Source organism: Uloborus diversus, chromosome 1, assembly GCF_026930045.1.
Source record: "Uloborus diversus isolate 005 chromosome 1, Udiv.v.3.1, whole genome shotgun sequence".
NCBI lineage: Eukaryota > Metazoa > Arthropoda > Arachnida > Araneae > Uloboridae > Uloborus > Uloborus diversus.
In genome coordinates, this window is record NC_072731.1 from 143273768 (window position 1) to 143291189 (window position 17422).

Consider the following 17422-nt stretch of genomic DNA (forward strand, 5'->3'; position numbering starts at 1 on the left):
GAGAGGAAATACAGCGTCAGAGGTAGGGGTAGACTGGGTCTACCAAGTGAGCGCTAACCTTGACTCCTAAAGGGCGGACAGGTTCGGGGCAAAAAAAAAAAACAAAGACGCACATGTTTAAAGGCGGGGGGGAAACACCAAAGGCGTACAGGTTTAAGAGCGGTGGGGGGGGGGAGGGCGATGTCACAAAGGTTAGAGGGCGAAAAAAGGCACATAGGTTTGAGGACGCACTGGCCCGCGAGTCAGTCTACGGGTGATCAGAGGATCTCAGCAAAAACATCGCAGGTGGAACACAATCCTCGACTCAAAATGACACATAACATAAAATGGTGTCTGTTTGCAAATGGCCATCACGGTCTCCTGGCGCACCTGCACCGCTTCAACATTATTTGTAGTCTTTCCTGCGGGTCAGAACTAATCTTCCTCTTGAGGATCTTCAAAGGGATATGGGAGGCTTTTTAGTTTTCTGGACTGATTTGCTACAGAAGCCCGAATTCTTTAAATTTTCTTTGTTTAATGAGCTTGTCTTTTAATCTGCACAAAATGTAAGTTCACTAAACTAAAGCCGTATCAATACATGTTTTTTTTCACTGAAAACACTTTATCAGGGAATATGAAAGTAAATTTTGGTACCGTAATATATCATCTGATACTTTTTAGATCATTTCACATACTTCCTTTAAAGTAAAGCATCAAAGCTCTCCCATACTTCATTCCAAAAAATCCAGTGAAAGTTAACTCGCCTGTCATCGCGCACTTTAAGTATATTTCCTCCCAAAAATTATCTAATATATTTGAAGAAGAAAGATTCTTTTCATTTTAATCGAAGCCATACACCCTATCTCATCAATTTATCAAAATACGTTTTCCTGTGTTAGATGAATAATGAAAGTAGGAAATTTTCTTCCTCATAAATTGTTGTGTCTTTGCATACAAAATTTATGAAACTTCTTTACGTATGGAAAAGCATAACCTTGGGGAGATTTTACCAAGAGAAAAAATGTAGTTTTTTTAAAATGTAAAGTCGAGTCTGTGAATTTATTCCCATATTAGATTGCTCAAAAGTCTTTTTGTGGGTTTGATATGCAATAAATTATTTCGATTTAGGACAACGATGTTTGTTTTCTTGCTAATGCAGCTTTTATTTTTTTGCATTGTTTGTGGAAGCTATGACATCCGACGAAAAGAACATTGACTAGATTTGAGAAAAGGTCTTACATCTTATTGAACGAATTTTGAATTGGCTTTGTAAAATAAAATGTCATTTTAGCACAAAATTTCTGCATGGCTACGTCTTACACTTAATCATGCTTTGGCGAAATTTTTGTCACAAAACAGAGAGCTATTTTTCTCACAAAAAATCATTGTTTTGTTTTATAACGAAGTTATTACAGTATTAGTAGTTAACATGTCTTCATGATTCCTATTACAGTACCTGCCACTAATAAAATCACTGGATTATAAAATCAGCCGCTTTTTAAAATCAAATCTGGAAGAACAGAATCATTGCAATACCAAAACGTGTTAAAAAAAACCTTTAATAAAATCACTATTGCCGTTTTATAAAATCAAAATTTTAGACATCACAGGTAAAAAATTTATAAATAAGCATCAAGAAGTGAAGGAATTTCTCTCGGAAGATGAGGAAATCTCAGCGCTAAATTTGCCTCTTCAGTGGATGTTAGAAAAGTGCTTGATGATATACAATGCGTTTCAGATCAAAGAAGAAAATATAATATTGAACGTTACAAAACATTTAGTAAACTCTCAAACGATATTGAATCTTTACTCTCTAATTCTGTCAACTAAACTGCAATTCGGAAATATTTCAGACCCTTGTGCAAAAGAAAAAAAAATTAATGTTTAGTTAAAATGACAACTGTATTTTGAAATGCTTAAAACAGTAATTCATTTCGGTTTTTAAAGTATTTAAACTTCAAAACCTTTTATTTTTTAGATGTAGGTATGCCGGTTTTTAAAATCAGCCGCTTTAGAAAATCAAATGTCCTGAGAACGAATGACATTTTAATCAGCGGCGGTCACTGTAATTCGACAAAGGACAACTGCAATTACTAAGAGTTTTTAAAAATCGAGTAGCTGAGGATTCGCAATAAGCACTGCAATCTAAACTCTCATTGCGGTTGGCTACAGCAGGAACATGATTACTTCGTTGGTTGAGAATTGCGGATTAATTAATTGAACTAAAAATTCAAAAAACAAATGGAGATTAAGCCTTAAATAAAATAGTTTGTAATGTATTCCTCTTTTATGATTTAAAAACGACATTCAGCTTCGGTCTATTTCGCATTCAAGTCGTCCAACTGTACTCTGTTCATGGAAAAATAAACCGAATGTAATCAAACATGTTTCAGAAGATTTGCCACTTTAGGGGGGTTTTCTGAAATAAAAGAAGTAAACCAATACGATCGAAGTCTGCTTGGCATCCATTTCTTCTTCTCCAAGCAAACACGTGACTGACGTCGCGAAATTGCGCAATTCTTTGCTTACATCTACTCTATCTTTCCTGTGGACGTAGCATAAGTAGTAACAAGTACCGAACTGAACTTGCGTTGAAACTTTGTATGAAGATGAAATGCTGATATCAATAGTGGACCAGTTTAGTATTTTGACTGTGCAGTGCTTATTTACTCAGCACTAATGCTAGTGAATGATAAAAAGCTGAATAATAATGCTAATAAAGCCAAAAACTGGCAAATTATTTTGAACACATGTGATCGTATCATTAGCACGCCAGAAATACCTTCTGGAGGGGGTTTTTGACCAAAATTACTTTCTGAGAGGGGTCTTTTGACCAAAACAACCCTTTCATATACATAAAATACTGTATTAGAATTTGCATTTATGTTAAAACAAATGCCTCTGCACTGTAGGCTCTTTTGCATTGAAAAACTAGTATGTTGTGGCCATCACGAAACTTTCTTCTATATCTTTCTTGTGAATTCTGATCCCTCCCTATGCTTGAAGAGAATGCAATATTCCCAGCAACAACAACAAACAAAAAAAAATGCACACAAAAACTTGACGACCGTCCGAATTCCAGAATTCTCGCAAAAGCAAAAAAAAAGAACGACTTGAAAGTTATTTTAAAAGCCTTGCTTGAATTAATCAGATGTTTTATTTGTTAATAAACATAAGATGGCAACAGTTAAAAATTTTAAATCATTGCGATAACATTTCCGATTATTTCCCAAAAATTGAAATCACGTGAAATAAGCAGACGACAGTATTACAATTTATCTTTCTTATTGTTGCATTTATAAAGCTATTTTTATTTACACAAAAAAAAACAGTCCCCCATGGAGCGATTGGCGCCAAAATTGGAAAAAACGCCTAGTTACAAATAGATTCACATTTATTCCAAATTTTATCCAGAACGTAGCATTACTTCTTGAGATTACAGTGAAAAAAAAAGAACATTCGATTGCGCCACCCTCATTTCAGTTTTTGACACCAAAATAAAATCAACTACTATACCCTCTAGGGGCTGCTTGTCAATAAATTTTTGTTTGATTCCGTGCATTATTTCTTGAGATACAGCAGTCACAATTGACAACAAAAAATGTTTTACAGCTCAACCCCCGTTTGAGCTATTGATACCAAAATTGAACCAGCACCTGTACCTGTTAGGGACAACATATGGACCAAATTTTGTTTGATTCCGCCAGTTACTTGCTGGACAATAGCAGGCACTTATAACTCAAAAAAGTCCCATTGCTTCACCCCTCTTGGAGGAATTCGTGCCAAAAACCAATGGGCTCAAGTTCACATAGCGGCGCATATGTATACCAAATTTCGTTCAATTTCATGCGGTAGTTTTTGCTGTAGAGCGACCAGAAAAAACTGGTCACACTCAGACGTGACACACACACACACGGACACACACACACACACAGACAGACATTTTCCAAAAATGGTCGAAAATATACTCAGCACACCTCAAAACGTTCAAATCCGTCAAAACTCGAAATTCGAAAATTTGCACGAATCCAATACTTTCTTCTATATATTAGATATAGAAGAAAGTAAAATGTTGTTGCCCTGAAGCACGTGTCTGTAATGCAATCACAGGCAAATTTTGTGCTTAATGTTGCTTTCATCAGTTGTATTTTCAGCACTAAATAATCCTTATCTTACTTTTTACGTTTAAGCTTTTCTTTTTTTTTAATTACACATATACAATACAGTGCTGCAGTTCAAAAAAGGTAAACGCACCTTTTTTCGCACAGTAAGTGTCTCATGGTTGACGAGTTTTTGGAGATTTTTTTCTTTTCTTTTCTTTGGACAGAAATGGTTAGTTTGCATTTAATTACCTTTAACTGACAGAGCAAACCTTTTTTTCTAAGGCGATTTGAAATCAATTTATTTAAAGTTTGCACTATTTTTACATTAGAACGCCAGATATTTCGGGGAACCTCGTTTCCTTGCGTGCCTCTCTCCCCACCCCAACTGCAGAGTTGCCACAGGCTACCTAAATGCAGCTTTTTGAAACTTTTTTTTTAATATTAGGCGACTTTAGAGACTTTTTAAAGTAAAATAGGCTAATGAGCAACCTATTTTTATTAGGGCTACTTTTTATTGACTTTCTTAGCCAATGCGAGTTATCGTTTAAAAATACTTGAGTTTTTACCTCCCCAATGTTTTAATTTCTCATTTTGAAACCTTTATTATTATTGTCATTATCATTCATTTCACCATCTTGCATTTATAAAAACCTTTCCTCAACTATTATCTAAGACTAGCATTCCCGTACCCGGCATTGCTCGAGTAATGGAATTAGCAGGGTTAACAGTGCTTGGTGCACCTAGTTTCGAAAATCCCCTGTAATAATTACTTATTACCTATAATTTTTTCTAATTTTGGGAGGATCCCGGGGCCCCTGAACTCCTTATATATGCCCTTGTCCTCAACCGATCTTTAACTGTTATTAAACATCCTTTTAAAGCATTGATTATCTTTGCAAACACAGGCCATCCACATTTTATTGTTATACTTATGTTTAAGCAAGAACTTCTTTGTATACAACATATTTAGTTTTTTTTCTGGTGCTAAAATTATTAAGCTGCTTGATGAACTGACATTCGAGCAAGCTATATAAAATTGGTCGTGTGAAAAAAAGTCATTTCTTAAATCGATCCCTTCTACTTTTAATGTCTGTCCTTGTGACTTATTAATGGGTTATCGCAAAGCAAACTTTTACAGGAAACTGCACTCTAAATTTTAAAAGGATAGTCCACCTGTGATGATGTTCTTAAAAACTTCGTTTCTAATTTTGAAAAATGAAAGCAAAAGACAGAAACATTATTATTTGACTCGAGAAAAGCCTCGAGAATCACGTGAGAAACAAAAACAATATCAAGTTTAAAATTCGCTATCGAGCAAAAGTTGAGAAGTACTGATTAATAATTTGAATGGATGAAAGCCTCCAAAAATAAGGGGTTTAAATTTCAATGACAGGTTTTAATTTCACAGAAATTAAGAGGTTTTAATTAATTTCTCCTGAAATAATTAATATTTCGAAAAATCCTTTCTTAGTGGATACTTTCAGAATCATGTGAACATGCCTGCCAAATTTCAGGTCCGAGGTTTCAGCGGTATTGGCTGCGCGTTGATATATATATATATATATATATATATATATATATATATATATATATATATATATGTTATCTCAGGACATTGATTTTTATATATTAAGATTTTGTCATTTTGACAATTGAGTCAAGGCGGAAAGAATTGGGGAACATTATAAAAATGCAAGGTAGCAGGATAAAATAACATAACTAATTTTTCACTACATTTTAATCAGCTCCTCCTCCTTATTGTAAATTGTAATCCGCAGTTTTTTTTCTCTTTTTTTTTGTATTAGTTATAATCAGACTAGGACTAGTTTAAGTGTACTTCTGGCAAGATTTTAATTTTAAATGCAAGATTTCAATTTTAAATGCAATATCCTACTTATAAATGATTAAATATTTGTTATTTGGGTGCTTAGTATTTTTGAAAAGGTTCTTAAAAAGTCCAAAATTTTGATTTCGGAAATTGAGCATGAACCCAAAATAAATAATATTTTGTTGATCTTCGATATTTGCGTTACTTATTCTAATTTCTTTTTTCAGCTAAACTTTGTGTTTCTCGTCAATATCGTTCGTGTTCTTGTGACTAAGCTGAGGGCAGTCAATTCGCCAGACACTCATCAAACCAGGTACGTAACATTCTGTTAACACTGAAGAGACACTAAATTGTGGCGCAAAAACTTATTTAAAAAAATCGTAGGGTTAGGTCACCACTTACAGAAAAGAGTCCAGTAACAGACAGTCATATATATATATTATTTTTTTAATTTCTTTAGCACTATTCAGAACTCCTCATGCACCACAAAATATAACATGAGGCAAACAAATGTAAGTAAAAACCACAAAAGCTTAAACAAACAAAAAACACATTCAAGAATAACATAAGACACAAATAAACAAAAAAAGGGAAAACACAAAACAAAACACCGAAAAACACAAACAAGAAAAATATAATACACAAAAACAACTACAGTTCAAAACACAAAACAAGACCCCGAAGAACATCAAGTCTCTCTGAACATTTTACGAGATCTGAAAGAACAGGAGGCCAACAACAGAACAGACTATATAAACGTTCCCTGAAGGAACATCTGGCCTCACGATGCAGCTTGCAGCTCATTAGCCAATGTTCAATATCCCTCTTGGCTTCACCACAAAAGCAAATATCACTCTTCACCAACTTAAAGCGGAACAAGTAGCTATTGAAGCTACCATGTCCAGTTAAAACCTGGGTTAACAGGAAGTCGGAGGAAAAAAATTTGTACTTCAAGCGATGAAAGTGGGGGAAAATCTCTTTGTCCATAATGCTTTCGATGAGGCAAGATATTTGGATTTAAATAATAAGCCTTTTAGGCGGGTAAAACTGTTGTTGCTGTAGCCCATGAATACAGTGCAGACATCTAATGTTATCAGACTGAATTTTATGAGCTACAAGGCAGTGGTGGAAGATTATGAACAGCTACTACGAGGTCAGCTAGTGTTTCGTGTTCATTGAATTTAATAAGGCTTTAGTTCTAAAAATAAAGAACTGTTGCACATTTCGAAGAGAAAAAAAGAATTTTGTCTATTACTCATCCCATTTTTATTCCCGTCTGTTCCCTGGGTATCATAAGATTTTTCAGTGTCTGTTACGGGGGGGGGGACCTTTTTTCGAAATTTTGAAAATAAACATAAAATTAACTAATTCAGAGGATCCAGAAGCAGCCAAACGTTAAATGAGATGTTGTTGCATGAGAAAAAAGTATACTGTTAAAAAAGTTCCTGAAATTTTACGGTAAAAGTTACTGGCATCCATGTTGCCAGTAACTATTACCGTAAAATCCTATTTTACTGTAAAATTTTACAGTAGAATAAACGAGAGTTAAAAAACTCAAAATTCGGGACCTTCAAAATGGCAGGCGACTTTGTTGCCCACCATACGAGTTGGGCCGCATCGAGTAAGGGAAATACGGTGTTATATGCTTTGTACTGTAAGTCACGTGGTGTATCAATTGGCGCTGCAATCGTTTATTTTCTTCGGTACAATTTGCTGTAATTTTTTTTCTGTACTTTAAACACTACATTTTACAGTAATATTTACCATAAAAGTTTCCTGAATTTTTAACAGCGTAGTCTAAAAAATCTAAATCCATTGAAATGCTCTGACAATTGAGTTTACCTCAGAACGATGTCTTAAGCATGTCTGTGACTGGTGGCGTTACCCTATTCCATCTATGTTTAACAAATTAAATGCTTCCTTATGAAAATCTCCTTTCAATATTTTGTAATCATTTTGAATTTCAACGGCAATTTTCAACTGAGTTTTCTGATACTCCACCATGTTTTTGAATTCCAGATTAAACTCAAACTGTAACATTCTACTAAACTTGAAAGACATTTTAAATATTTTACAATGTTTTTCAGATTACCATAAGAGAAATAGAAAGTTTTACATTTTTGTTTTTAAATACCTAGATTATGTTTCCAGTTCGTCGAGTTATGAACAATGTATATCCTCACAGAATTAAGCATACTATTTTATCAGTTTAGAATGGTTTTTTTTTTTTCTTAAGCGTTTTCTCACTTTAAATTTCCGTTTGGCTTGATTCGCAAGTAATATGAAATAAATACAATTATAAAGTAATATTAAATAATCGATCTTTAAAACATTTTAGAAGACTCGAAAACTGACAAAATAATAAAGAAATATGAAAGACCGGTTTTCCGATGCCTGTTCTAAATTTAATAAACTGAATCATTTATCAAGTAAATAAGCTTTGTTATCCAATCAACAAGCGAGTTACTCTAGCTCTCTTGTGTATCTATGCACTTTACATGTTTTAATCATTTTTTTTAAAGCTGACATTGACGAATAGTTTCATTTTACGTTTTGTCTAGTCATTTTCGTTCTTTAACATTATGTTTTTATGCTGCAAACTCGGAAGATATTTTTCAGTCTTTGTTCGTGTCTGCGTTGAACTCCGTAGTAAATGAATGACAAAAATAATATTCTTCTAAAAACTCTCCAACGGTTAAGTAAAATGGTTGAGTTTTGAAATGATTAATGATATTTATTTTGAACCAAAAGAGCCTTTCTTTATAAAAACTTTGTAAATTTATTACTTAACTCGTCACGTTTTTGTTTTTGGCCAGATGGTATGTTTTTTAACGTCATGAAATACTTCCAAGCATTCTGCAGCATATAAGCATAAAAATGTGCAGTTTAACCTGTCGTGTATTGTGTGGAAAACATCCGTCGCTTGTTTAAAAAACACTCTCACCGCGCAAAAAGAAGTGCAATTTCAAAATGTGAATATTCAAATAAAATCAACATCAATACAAGCTTCAAATTTGAAGTATTTGCCAATACTGACCCTCGGTATAAAAGTCAGCAAGGACTTGCAACATATTTATTACTTGTGAGCATTCTTAAAATAAATTTTTTATGTGATTAGTTTTTGAACTGAGAGATATGTATATTTTCTAAGGTTACAGGATATTTCATTAATTATTATTATTATTATTATTATTATTATTATCATCTGTATTTTTATTGTTATTTTTGGAACTGTTATTGTTTTTCTTATCATTTTTCTTATTGTTGTTGCTGCCATTATTTCAATTTATTTTCATATAATTCCTTACATATAAATAACAAATTGTTTTTTGATGCTAAGCACTTTTCATAACGCACTCAAAAGAACAAAATAATTTTTCTGGGTCAGAAAGGACAATTTAAGTATTCCTGTAGTTTTCAAAAATTCCAAGAAAATGACACCACAAACAAAGAAAAGTGCTGCTCATGTCATTTCAAACCAAACTTTCACATTAAGAAAAATATGCATGTTTCAACACTCAAAGTTATGATTGAAAGTTAGATAATAATAAGAGAGCAAGAGAGAGAGAGAGAAATTCTCTTCATGACTTGAGCCGTACTTTTTTGTTTGTAGTGTCATTTTCTTGGAGTTTTTGAAAACTACAGGAATACTTAAATTGCCCTTTCTGGCCCAGTAAAGTTATTTTGTCCTTTTGAGTGCAGTATGAAAGGTGCTTAGCCTTTTTATCAAAAAATCTGTTATTTTATTATTTTTAGTGTAAATAGAATAATGTTACTATCACGATTTTCTACCTCTTTTTTTCGTATAAATGATTCATACAAAAAGGGAAAAAAGTGTATACGTGTCTAAAACTTTAACACATTTTAGCACTAAAAATTAATCCTTGTTCCCCTCTAGGAGTAGTAGTTTCATATTTCACAACATACAAGTTACTCGTGATAAAGATCCTATTATGTGTCTTTACTTAGCTCCGTTTTCGATTATTGGCATAGATGAGGGAAAAATCCTAAGAAAACAATGATAGTGAATAAATTTCATGCTTGCTCCAGAGAAGCCTTGATTCAAAATTTTTATAATGTTTATTAAGTTTTATTATATTAATTACTATTAATATTGCTGTTGTAAGGCAACAAAATTTGTAACAATGGGTCTTATATTTATTCATCTAATGGGGAGACTACATGAAATTTACTGTTTTCCATCCTAACCGAAATAATAATTATAATTTAGAATTGGATTTTTTCGTGTTAAGTTGTACCTTAAGATTAAGCAAATCATTTAGTGAAATCCCGAGTTCTCTAAGTAGTCTAGTTGATGAGACATAAGCAAAAGCAAGCCTCAGATTTTTCCATGACAGTAAGGCCAAGTATAATAAATGTGCTTAAAAAAGAACTCTACAGAAGAAAATTCAATAATGTTTTACTACAGCTGAAATAAGAAGATTTTGCTTTGATAAACTAATAAAAAAAAACTTTTAATGTAAGAATAAAATTATTTTTGATTAGATCATTTAAAATTTATTTCAAATAGTTTAAAGATACGAAACATGTTGGCAAGTTCAAAGTATTTTTACCGACTAAACAAAGAACACTAAAAAATAAAACCTTAACGCTAAATTCTAAAACGGAAAAATCCTATAGAATCTGAATACAAAACTTTGAAACATTTTTTTTTTTTTTTTTTAAATTCATTAAATATCATTAGCAAGCATTTTAAATATTGCTACTTCGTATGATACCTAGAATTTTGATTAAAATCGTAAAATAAGGAGGAAAGTATATTAGAATTTTCGTGACTAAATTACTTAGTCCTTGCATTCCAAAGATTCACATCTCTATGGTAACAAATGCGGCAAGATGCATTTCTATGAATGTCTATCAGATTCCGTTTTTAAATTAAACATTTCACTTTAGATGGTGACAGCTTAAATGGGTGGTTGCAGTTACTTACATCAAAATTAAGTGTCCAGCAATATAAACTGAAAATGTTACCTTAAAATGCTAACATAACGTTGCGAAATTTAGGAAATAAGACTACCATTGTGCTTTAGATTCTCATATATGTAATAGCGAATGATCGAGTAACACTCCTGACGTCATCAGCAATGAAACTCTCTCCACGTCATGATAATTTGATAATGTTTTGGTAATGTTTGACATGCAGGGAAATGCTTTATTTTAACGAGGTTTAAATGGATTCGGTATCTTAACTGTTTTTTCCAGTAAGACTGTCATTTTAGAAGAATGAAGAAACGAAAAATAGGTCAACAATGAACGATATGTACTGGAGTGTAGGGTTCATCCACTGGAGTTAGGATTAAAATTTCAACTATCAAAATATCACCAAACAGTCCATTGCTTCGTTCAAATGTAGAAGCAATTTTGCCCTGTCATCACTTGACGGGCGATTTTCTAGTTGTTGTTGTCTTGTGCCAGCTAGGCTGGCAATTTGGGATGCGCTGCTTCACTTTTCCAACTGTACCGTAATTTGGTGTGAAGTCAAACTTCCACACTACACACATGCCACAGGGACCCGTTTATAGGGTAAGCAACCATTAACAGCATAACAACACATTCACACAAAGGAAGGACAAGGAGAGAGAAAGTACATCCATGCCCGAGCCGGGATTCGAACCTGGTGATTTTTTAGTATAAATGATGAAAAGAAGACTAATAAACCATAAAATTCACAAATCATTACATGCATCAATGTTTCGGTTCTGCAATGGACCCCGAATTTAGTTTATGATGGCTAAAAGAGCATTCAGAAAAAGCTAAGTGTTTTAGCTAAGACTTGTACCGCATGTTCTAACAACAATGAGCTCACTTTGTTTGCATTGAAGCAAGAGGACTCTTGTAAGTTCAAAACGTGTGTCTGCAATAACTGTCAAGTATTATTTTATATGAATATTTTTCTATCATTTAGATGAAGCTATCATTTTGAGATATTTGAACTGGGATCAAGTTGGAAATTTTTCAATAAACTGAGGTGCGTTAGGAAAATGGAGAAAATGGTTTTAACAGTTTATTGTTTCATAATTTCAGGAAAGCTGTGCGTGCCACCCTCATATTGATTCCATTGCTGGGTTTGCATTACGTCGTTACTCCCTTCCGCCCTGTGCCAAGATCTCCAGGAGAAGCCATATATGAGACTGTTTCAGCTATAGTCACTTCTTTTCAGGTGAAGAATTCTTGCTTTATTTTATAACTAATGGCACCCGCACGGCTTTGCCCGTAATAGAAAATTAAAAGGTCTTTTGGTTCGCCTGTATATTTACAAATAATGTATGGTGAAGTTGTCGCCTATTGGCTTGCCCATGTTACGGTTCCACGTTATGATAACTTGGTAATTTACTCGTCCATTTTATGATAATTTTGTTCGGGAAAATGTTCTTAAAATTGGAATAGAAAAAGAACAAATCGAATTTTCGAAAAATTGCTTCGAGGTGCACACCCCCATGCTACAAGTTAACTTTGCCAAATTTCATGAACATCGGCTGAACGGTCTAGGCGCTATGCGCGCCACAGAGATCCAGACATCCTGACAGACAGAGATCCAGACTTTCAGCTTTATTATCAGTAAAGATAGAAACATTTCATCGGAAGTTTTTGTGTGAAAATCATGTATTTTATCTTTGTCTTACTACTTAAATAAGATTACAGTGAAAAATTTATTGCAATCATATTATTTTTTTAAAACATCAATCATTTCCTTCAATGATGGAGGAGAAAGTTACAGTATTTTTGATGGAGACTACAAAAATACTCGTTTAGAAATTTTCCATGAATTTTAGATGAGAAAGCATTAGCTGTGGTTTACTATCTGACTGGTTGCAGATACAATCGTCTCAACGAGTTTTAATACCATGACAACGGTATATAAGATTGATACTGCCTTCAATCAAATTTTTCTTCCCATACATTTTTCTATAACCTCCATTAAATAACCTCCAACGGAAGTAAAAGGTCTGAAATCTGATTGTAGATACAATCGTCTCAGCGAGGTTTAATACCATGACAACGGTATATAAGATTGATATTGCCTTCAATCAAATTTTTCTTCCCATACATTTTTCTATAACCTCCATTAAATAACCTCCAACGAAAGTAAAAGGTCTGAAATCTTGTTGTAGATACAATCGTCTCAGCGAGGTTTAATACCATGACAACGGTATATAAGATTGATACTGTCTTCAATCAAATTTTTCTTCCCATACATTTTTCTATAACCTCTATTAAATAACCTCCAACGAAAGTAAAAGGTATGAAATCTTGTTGTAGATACAATCGTCTCAGCGAGGTTTAATACCATGACAACGGTATATAAGATTGATACTGCCTTCAATCAATTTTTTCTTCCCATACATTTTTCTATAACCTCCATTAAATAACCTCCAACGGAAGTAAAAGGTCTGAAATCTTGTTGTAGATACAATCGTCTCAGCGAGGTTTAATACCATGACAACGGTATATAAGATTGATACTGCCTTCAATCAAATTTTTCTTCCCATACATTTTTCTATAACCTCCATTAAATAACCCCCAAAGGAAGTGAAAGGTCTGGAATCTGATGAAACGAAAGTGTTATTCATTTTTATTCAGATTTTAAACAATGAGGCAAAACTCCAGTAATGGCCAGTGCTTCAGTAGTGACCACTTTAAGTTAACATATACATATGTATACTTTGAAGAAAGAAATTAACAATAATAATGTGATTTTTTTTTTTTTTTTGGTAATTAATGTAACTGTCATATTGAATCAATTTTATTCATCAGTTATTTGAATTTAAGGAAAGTAATGTAAATTCTTCGAATGGGAGAATGTTAGATTGCCACTACTGAAATTTTCAGATTTTGGAGTGGCTACTTCTGTATCAAATTTGAGGTTTGGGAAAAAATTTGTGAAAAAATTGAACAAATTAAAATTCTGCCATTTTCGCAAATGGGGCGATTAAGGAAGAGTTGAGCTATAATATGCTCATTGAGATTCAAGAGGGGTAATTAATATTGTAGAGCCATTGTTTACAAATATACTTCACTGTGGCCACTACTAGTGTGTTTTAAACCCTGAAGTGGTCACTAATGAAGCACTTGCCACTACTGGTGTGTTTACCTTACTTGATGTAATTTATACAACCAGAAAAACTGTGCTACGAAAACTGTAACAAATTTAAATCTGAAGGTCTCAGTCCCTCTAAAAAAATTATTTTATCTCCTTAAGCTATCGAGATCTATAGGCTAAAAACCCGTGCAGTAATTGAAATAATAATTCTTAGTTATTAGTTATCTTTCAGTTATTTTTACTTCCTTTTACAAAAGGGAAGTATTGTATTCGCAAAAAAAATTTCACTCAAAAATTGGCTTTAATTTCCATTTTTCTCACCCCCGAATGATTTTTTTTTTTTTTTTGACCCGACCACACGTGGGACCTAGGAACGTACAGACACCAGAAATATCCATTTTGACGACCCCGAGTTAATTACAACGAATTTTCTCGTGACATATGTATGTGCGAATATGTGTATGTATCTCGCATAACTCAAAAACGGTACGTCCTAGAAAGTTGAAATTTGGTACGTGGACTCCTAGTGGGGTCTAGTTGTGCACCTTTCCTTTTGGTTGCATTCGGATGTTCCTAACGGGGTCTTTAGCCCCCTTTTTGGGGGGAAATCATTGTTAATTTCGATGTAAACTCAAGTTGTGTTACAATTTGTCGGACACTTGCCGATATGTCGTCAGTCTTTTGGTTGCCAAGTTTTGTTGCCGACTTGGCGACAAATTTGGAGATTTAAAAAAAATATATTTTGGTTTCAGTTCGGTTTTAGTTGTTGATATTTAGAGAGTAAACAATTGAATCACATTAAAATTGCCAATAATGGGGAAATGACATTAAATTGGAGTAAAAGGAAGCCATATGATGCACACATCAGCTCGTTTTCATTTGCTTTTAATGGTAAATTAGAAAAAAAAAGGAAATTTTATGGCAACATAGATTTTATTTAAATTATTTCTGAAGTTATAAAACTATTATGCGTTTTACTAGTACTTTTAACGTTTGTGCAATGAAGTTTTTTTTTTTTTTTTTAACTTAATTTAATTTTTTCCTCAACAGGGCTTAAGCGTAGCTTTACTTTTCTGCTTCTTCAACGGAGAGGTAAGTAGTGTTTTTTGCAGTAATATCTGCTGCCTTAGATAAGGAAAATATTTAGAATAAACTGTAAAGAATAAGATCATTTGTATTTAATTCAGTTTTCTGTTATAATTTTAATACTAAAAACTCAAACAAACCACACAAGTTCATAAAACCTGTGTGGTTAACTAAAAGGTATTACAATATTACATATTGACATTTACAAGTTTCAAATGTTTTAAGATCAGGGGAAAAAATCATAAATCGCGACATTAACGGATTAAAGTTAATCGATTATTGCACTGAAGGCCTCAAAGTATTCACTTTTGTTTTATTCATTGTACGAGAAACGAAAACATTTTGACTTTTAGTATGGCTTTAACTCCGAACTATATGTAAATGTATTCCTGTAAAGCTAAATGTAAGCAATTTTTCATCGAAACACCTTCACCCACATCAACAACTATTACCTACCATTTCATGAGGTAGATATAGTCATTATAAAAAATTGGTGGAATGGGGTTCTCTTTCCTTCAGTCAAAAGCACTACTTTTAGTCACTGAAGTTGATACAATGAGCAAAAAGATAACATGGACCCAGAAAATACTTTCATTTTCCCAACAGTTGTTTTTAATTAATTTTTTTAAATGTCCGATTTTAAGCAAGGCGTGGTCTTGATGACGTCACTAATGATGTACTTTAGCGCTACTCCACTGACGTGCTGAATGCTGACGCTTGCTGTCTACCGCGTTTCCAGGTTATGATAATTCAAAAGTGAATTAAATATTGCGCTCTACGTTGGCTATCAACCATATCGTTGCCACTAAATTTCGGAAACGACCTCGTTGGATCCGTTAACTAACCAGAGTACCTTAACTGATGCTATTGCTCGGAACTGATTTAATCTCTTTTACAGTGAAACATTAATTTCATAAATTTTGCTCTTTTTTAAGCTAGTCAGCTTGAAAATGTTGTTAATTATCATGAGAAACTGAATCCAAAAGCTTCCGGGAACGAAAGGCAGTGAAAAAGGTTAATGAATTCCATAAAACTGCAAATTTTCTACTTCTTTTGGTATTTTTCATTTGCCTTTTTTGGCTATGATGTGTCATTATGCTTCTCATATTTTAGAGCAAAGTTTTCGACGTTTTAGTAAACAATAGAGTTTTGCTCAAAGATAATCTCAATTCATGTCTTCTACTTTCTTTTTTTTACTTAAGTTAAATGAAATCATACGTTAACTATATTTGTTTTGGAATAATATAACTTTTGAAGAACAATTCTATTGCATTTGCAAATGATGATTGTAGCCGCAAAAAGTAGGTAAATCCCAATTTTTTCGCTCATTCTTTTTTGTTCACAAATATTGCAATACTTAAGAAAGCTAACGACCTGAGATTAGTCAAAGAGTTTGAAAATGCTCCTAAATGATTAAAAATAAAAAGTTATTATAACTAATATCTTTTGATAGCGACAGAAATGTGAGTTTTTCTGAAGAAAATTCTTTTGGTGATACCTACCTTTGCAGCCGTACGCTTCATTTTAGCTAAACTGAAGTCATTCGTAGTGTTTTTTTTTTTTAGGTAATTGCTCTTATCCGCAAAAAATGGAACCAAGCGCTTCTTATGAGAGGTAGAAGAATGTCATATGCTGCCACAACTGTATCGGTAAGTTTAAGCCTTTTTCCGCGTCAGCTTTGCTTTATGCCAACAAAGAGGCACTTTTGTATCACCTGTCAAAGTATGCTTACACTATGACCCTACTTAATTCTAATAGGCCGTGACAATCGCTGAAACGCATGGCAACAAAGAGGGCGCCACAAGGAACCCGTTTCCATTACGTTGCCGTTGATTGGTGGATGCGGGGGTTCCTTTCAGCGTCTCTTGAGGTCAAAGTGGGAGACGTCCAATTAAAAATAAACAAACTTTAAAACGTAGATATTGACTGGTGGATGCATGAGCGGATCATAGTTGCATGGGCTTAACACAGAAAAGTCATTGTCAAGGCCCGTTAAGTGTCAGCGCCACCTAGTGGGGCCATTGTTATACATACTGCAGTCACTCTTCGTGTCAGTTCAAAAACAATATTATTCTATTGTCTAGAAAAAAATCTCAACAAAACTCTTTTCATGCAAAATTTTGCTTTTTTCTCTTAATTTAAATTTATTTTGTAATTTATTGGTCACTTGGTATCTTGAAGGCAGTTCTATTTTAATTAGACTTATTAAATGTTGCACAAAGATCCAAACATATTAGATACTGTTAATGTAGCCCGGACATGTTAATATAGCCTAATTCATGTGTATCTTTAATGCTCAATTTTCCTTTTCCGAAGCGAAAAGACTTTCATGCTTTTTGGCTACTTTCTCAAACCCTCTATTAC

At 33.3% G+C, this 17422-nt stretch overlaps 1 protein-coding gene across 1 annotated transcript in view; it reads left to right on the forward strand.

Moving 5' to 3' along the window:
- The window catches only part of LOC129232569 (calcitonin gene-related peptide type 1 receptor-like), a 124428-nt gene that overhangs the window by 94834 nt on the left and 12172 nt on the right, over positions 1-17422 (forward strand). Inside the window, exons 13-16 of the mRNA XM_054866705.1 lie at positions 6138-6223; positions 11956-12091; positions 15023-15064; positions 16624-16707. Of these exons, the coding sequence (XP_054722680.1) occupies positions 6138-6223; positions 11956-12091; positions 15023-15064; positions 16624-16707 (348 nt within the window). The remainder of the gene's footprint in view (positions 1-6137; positions 6224-11955; positions 12092-15022; positions 15065-16623; positions 16708-17422) is intronic.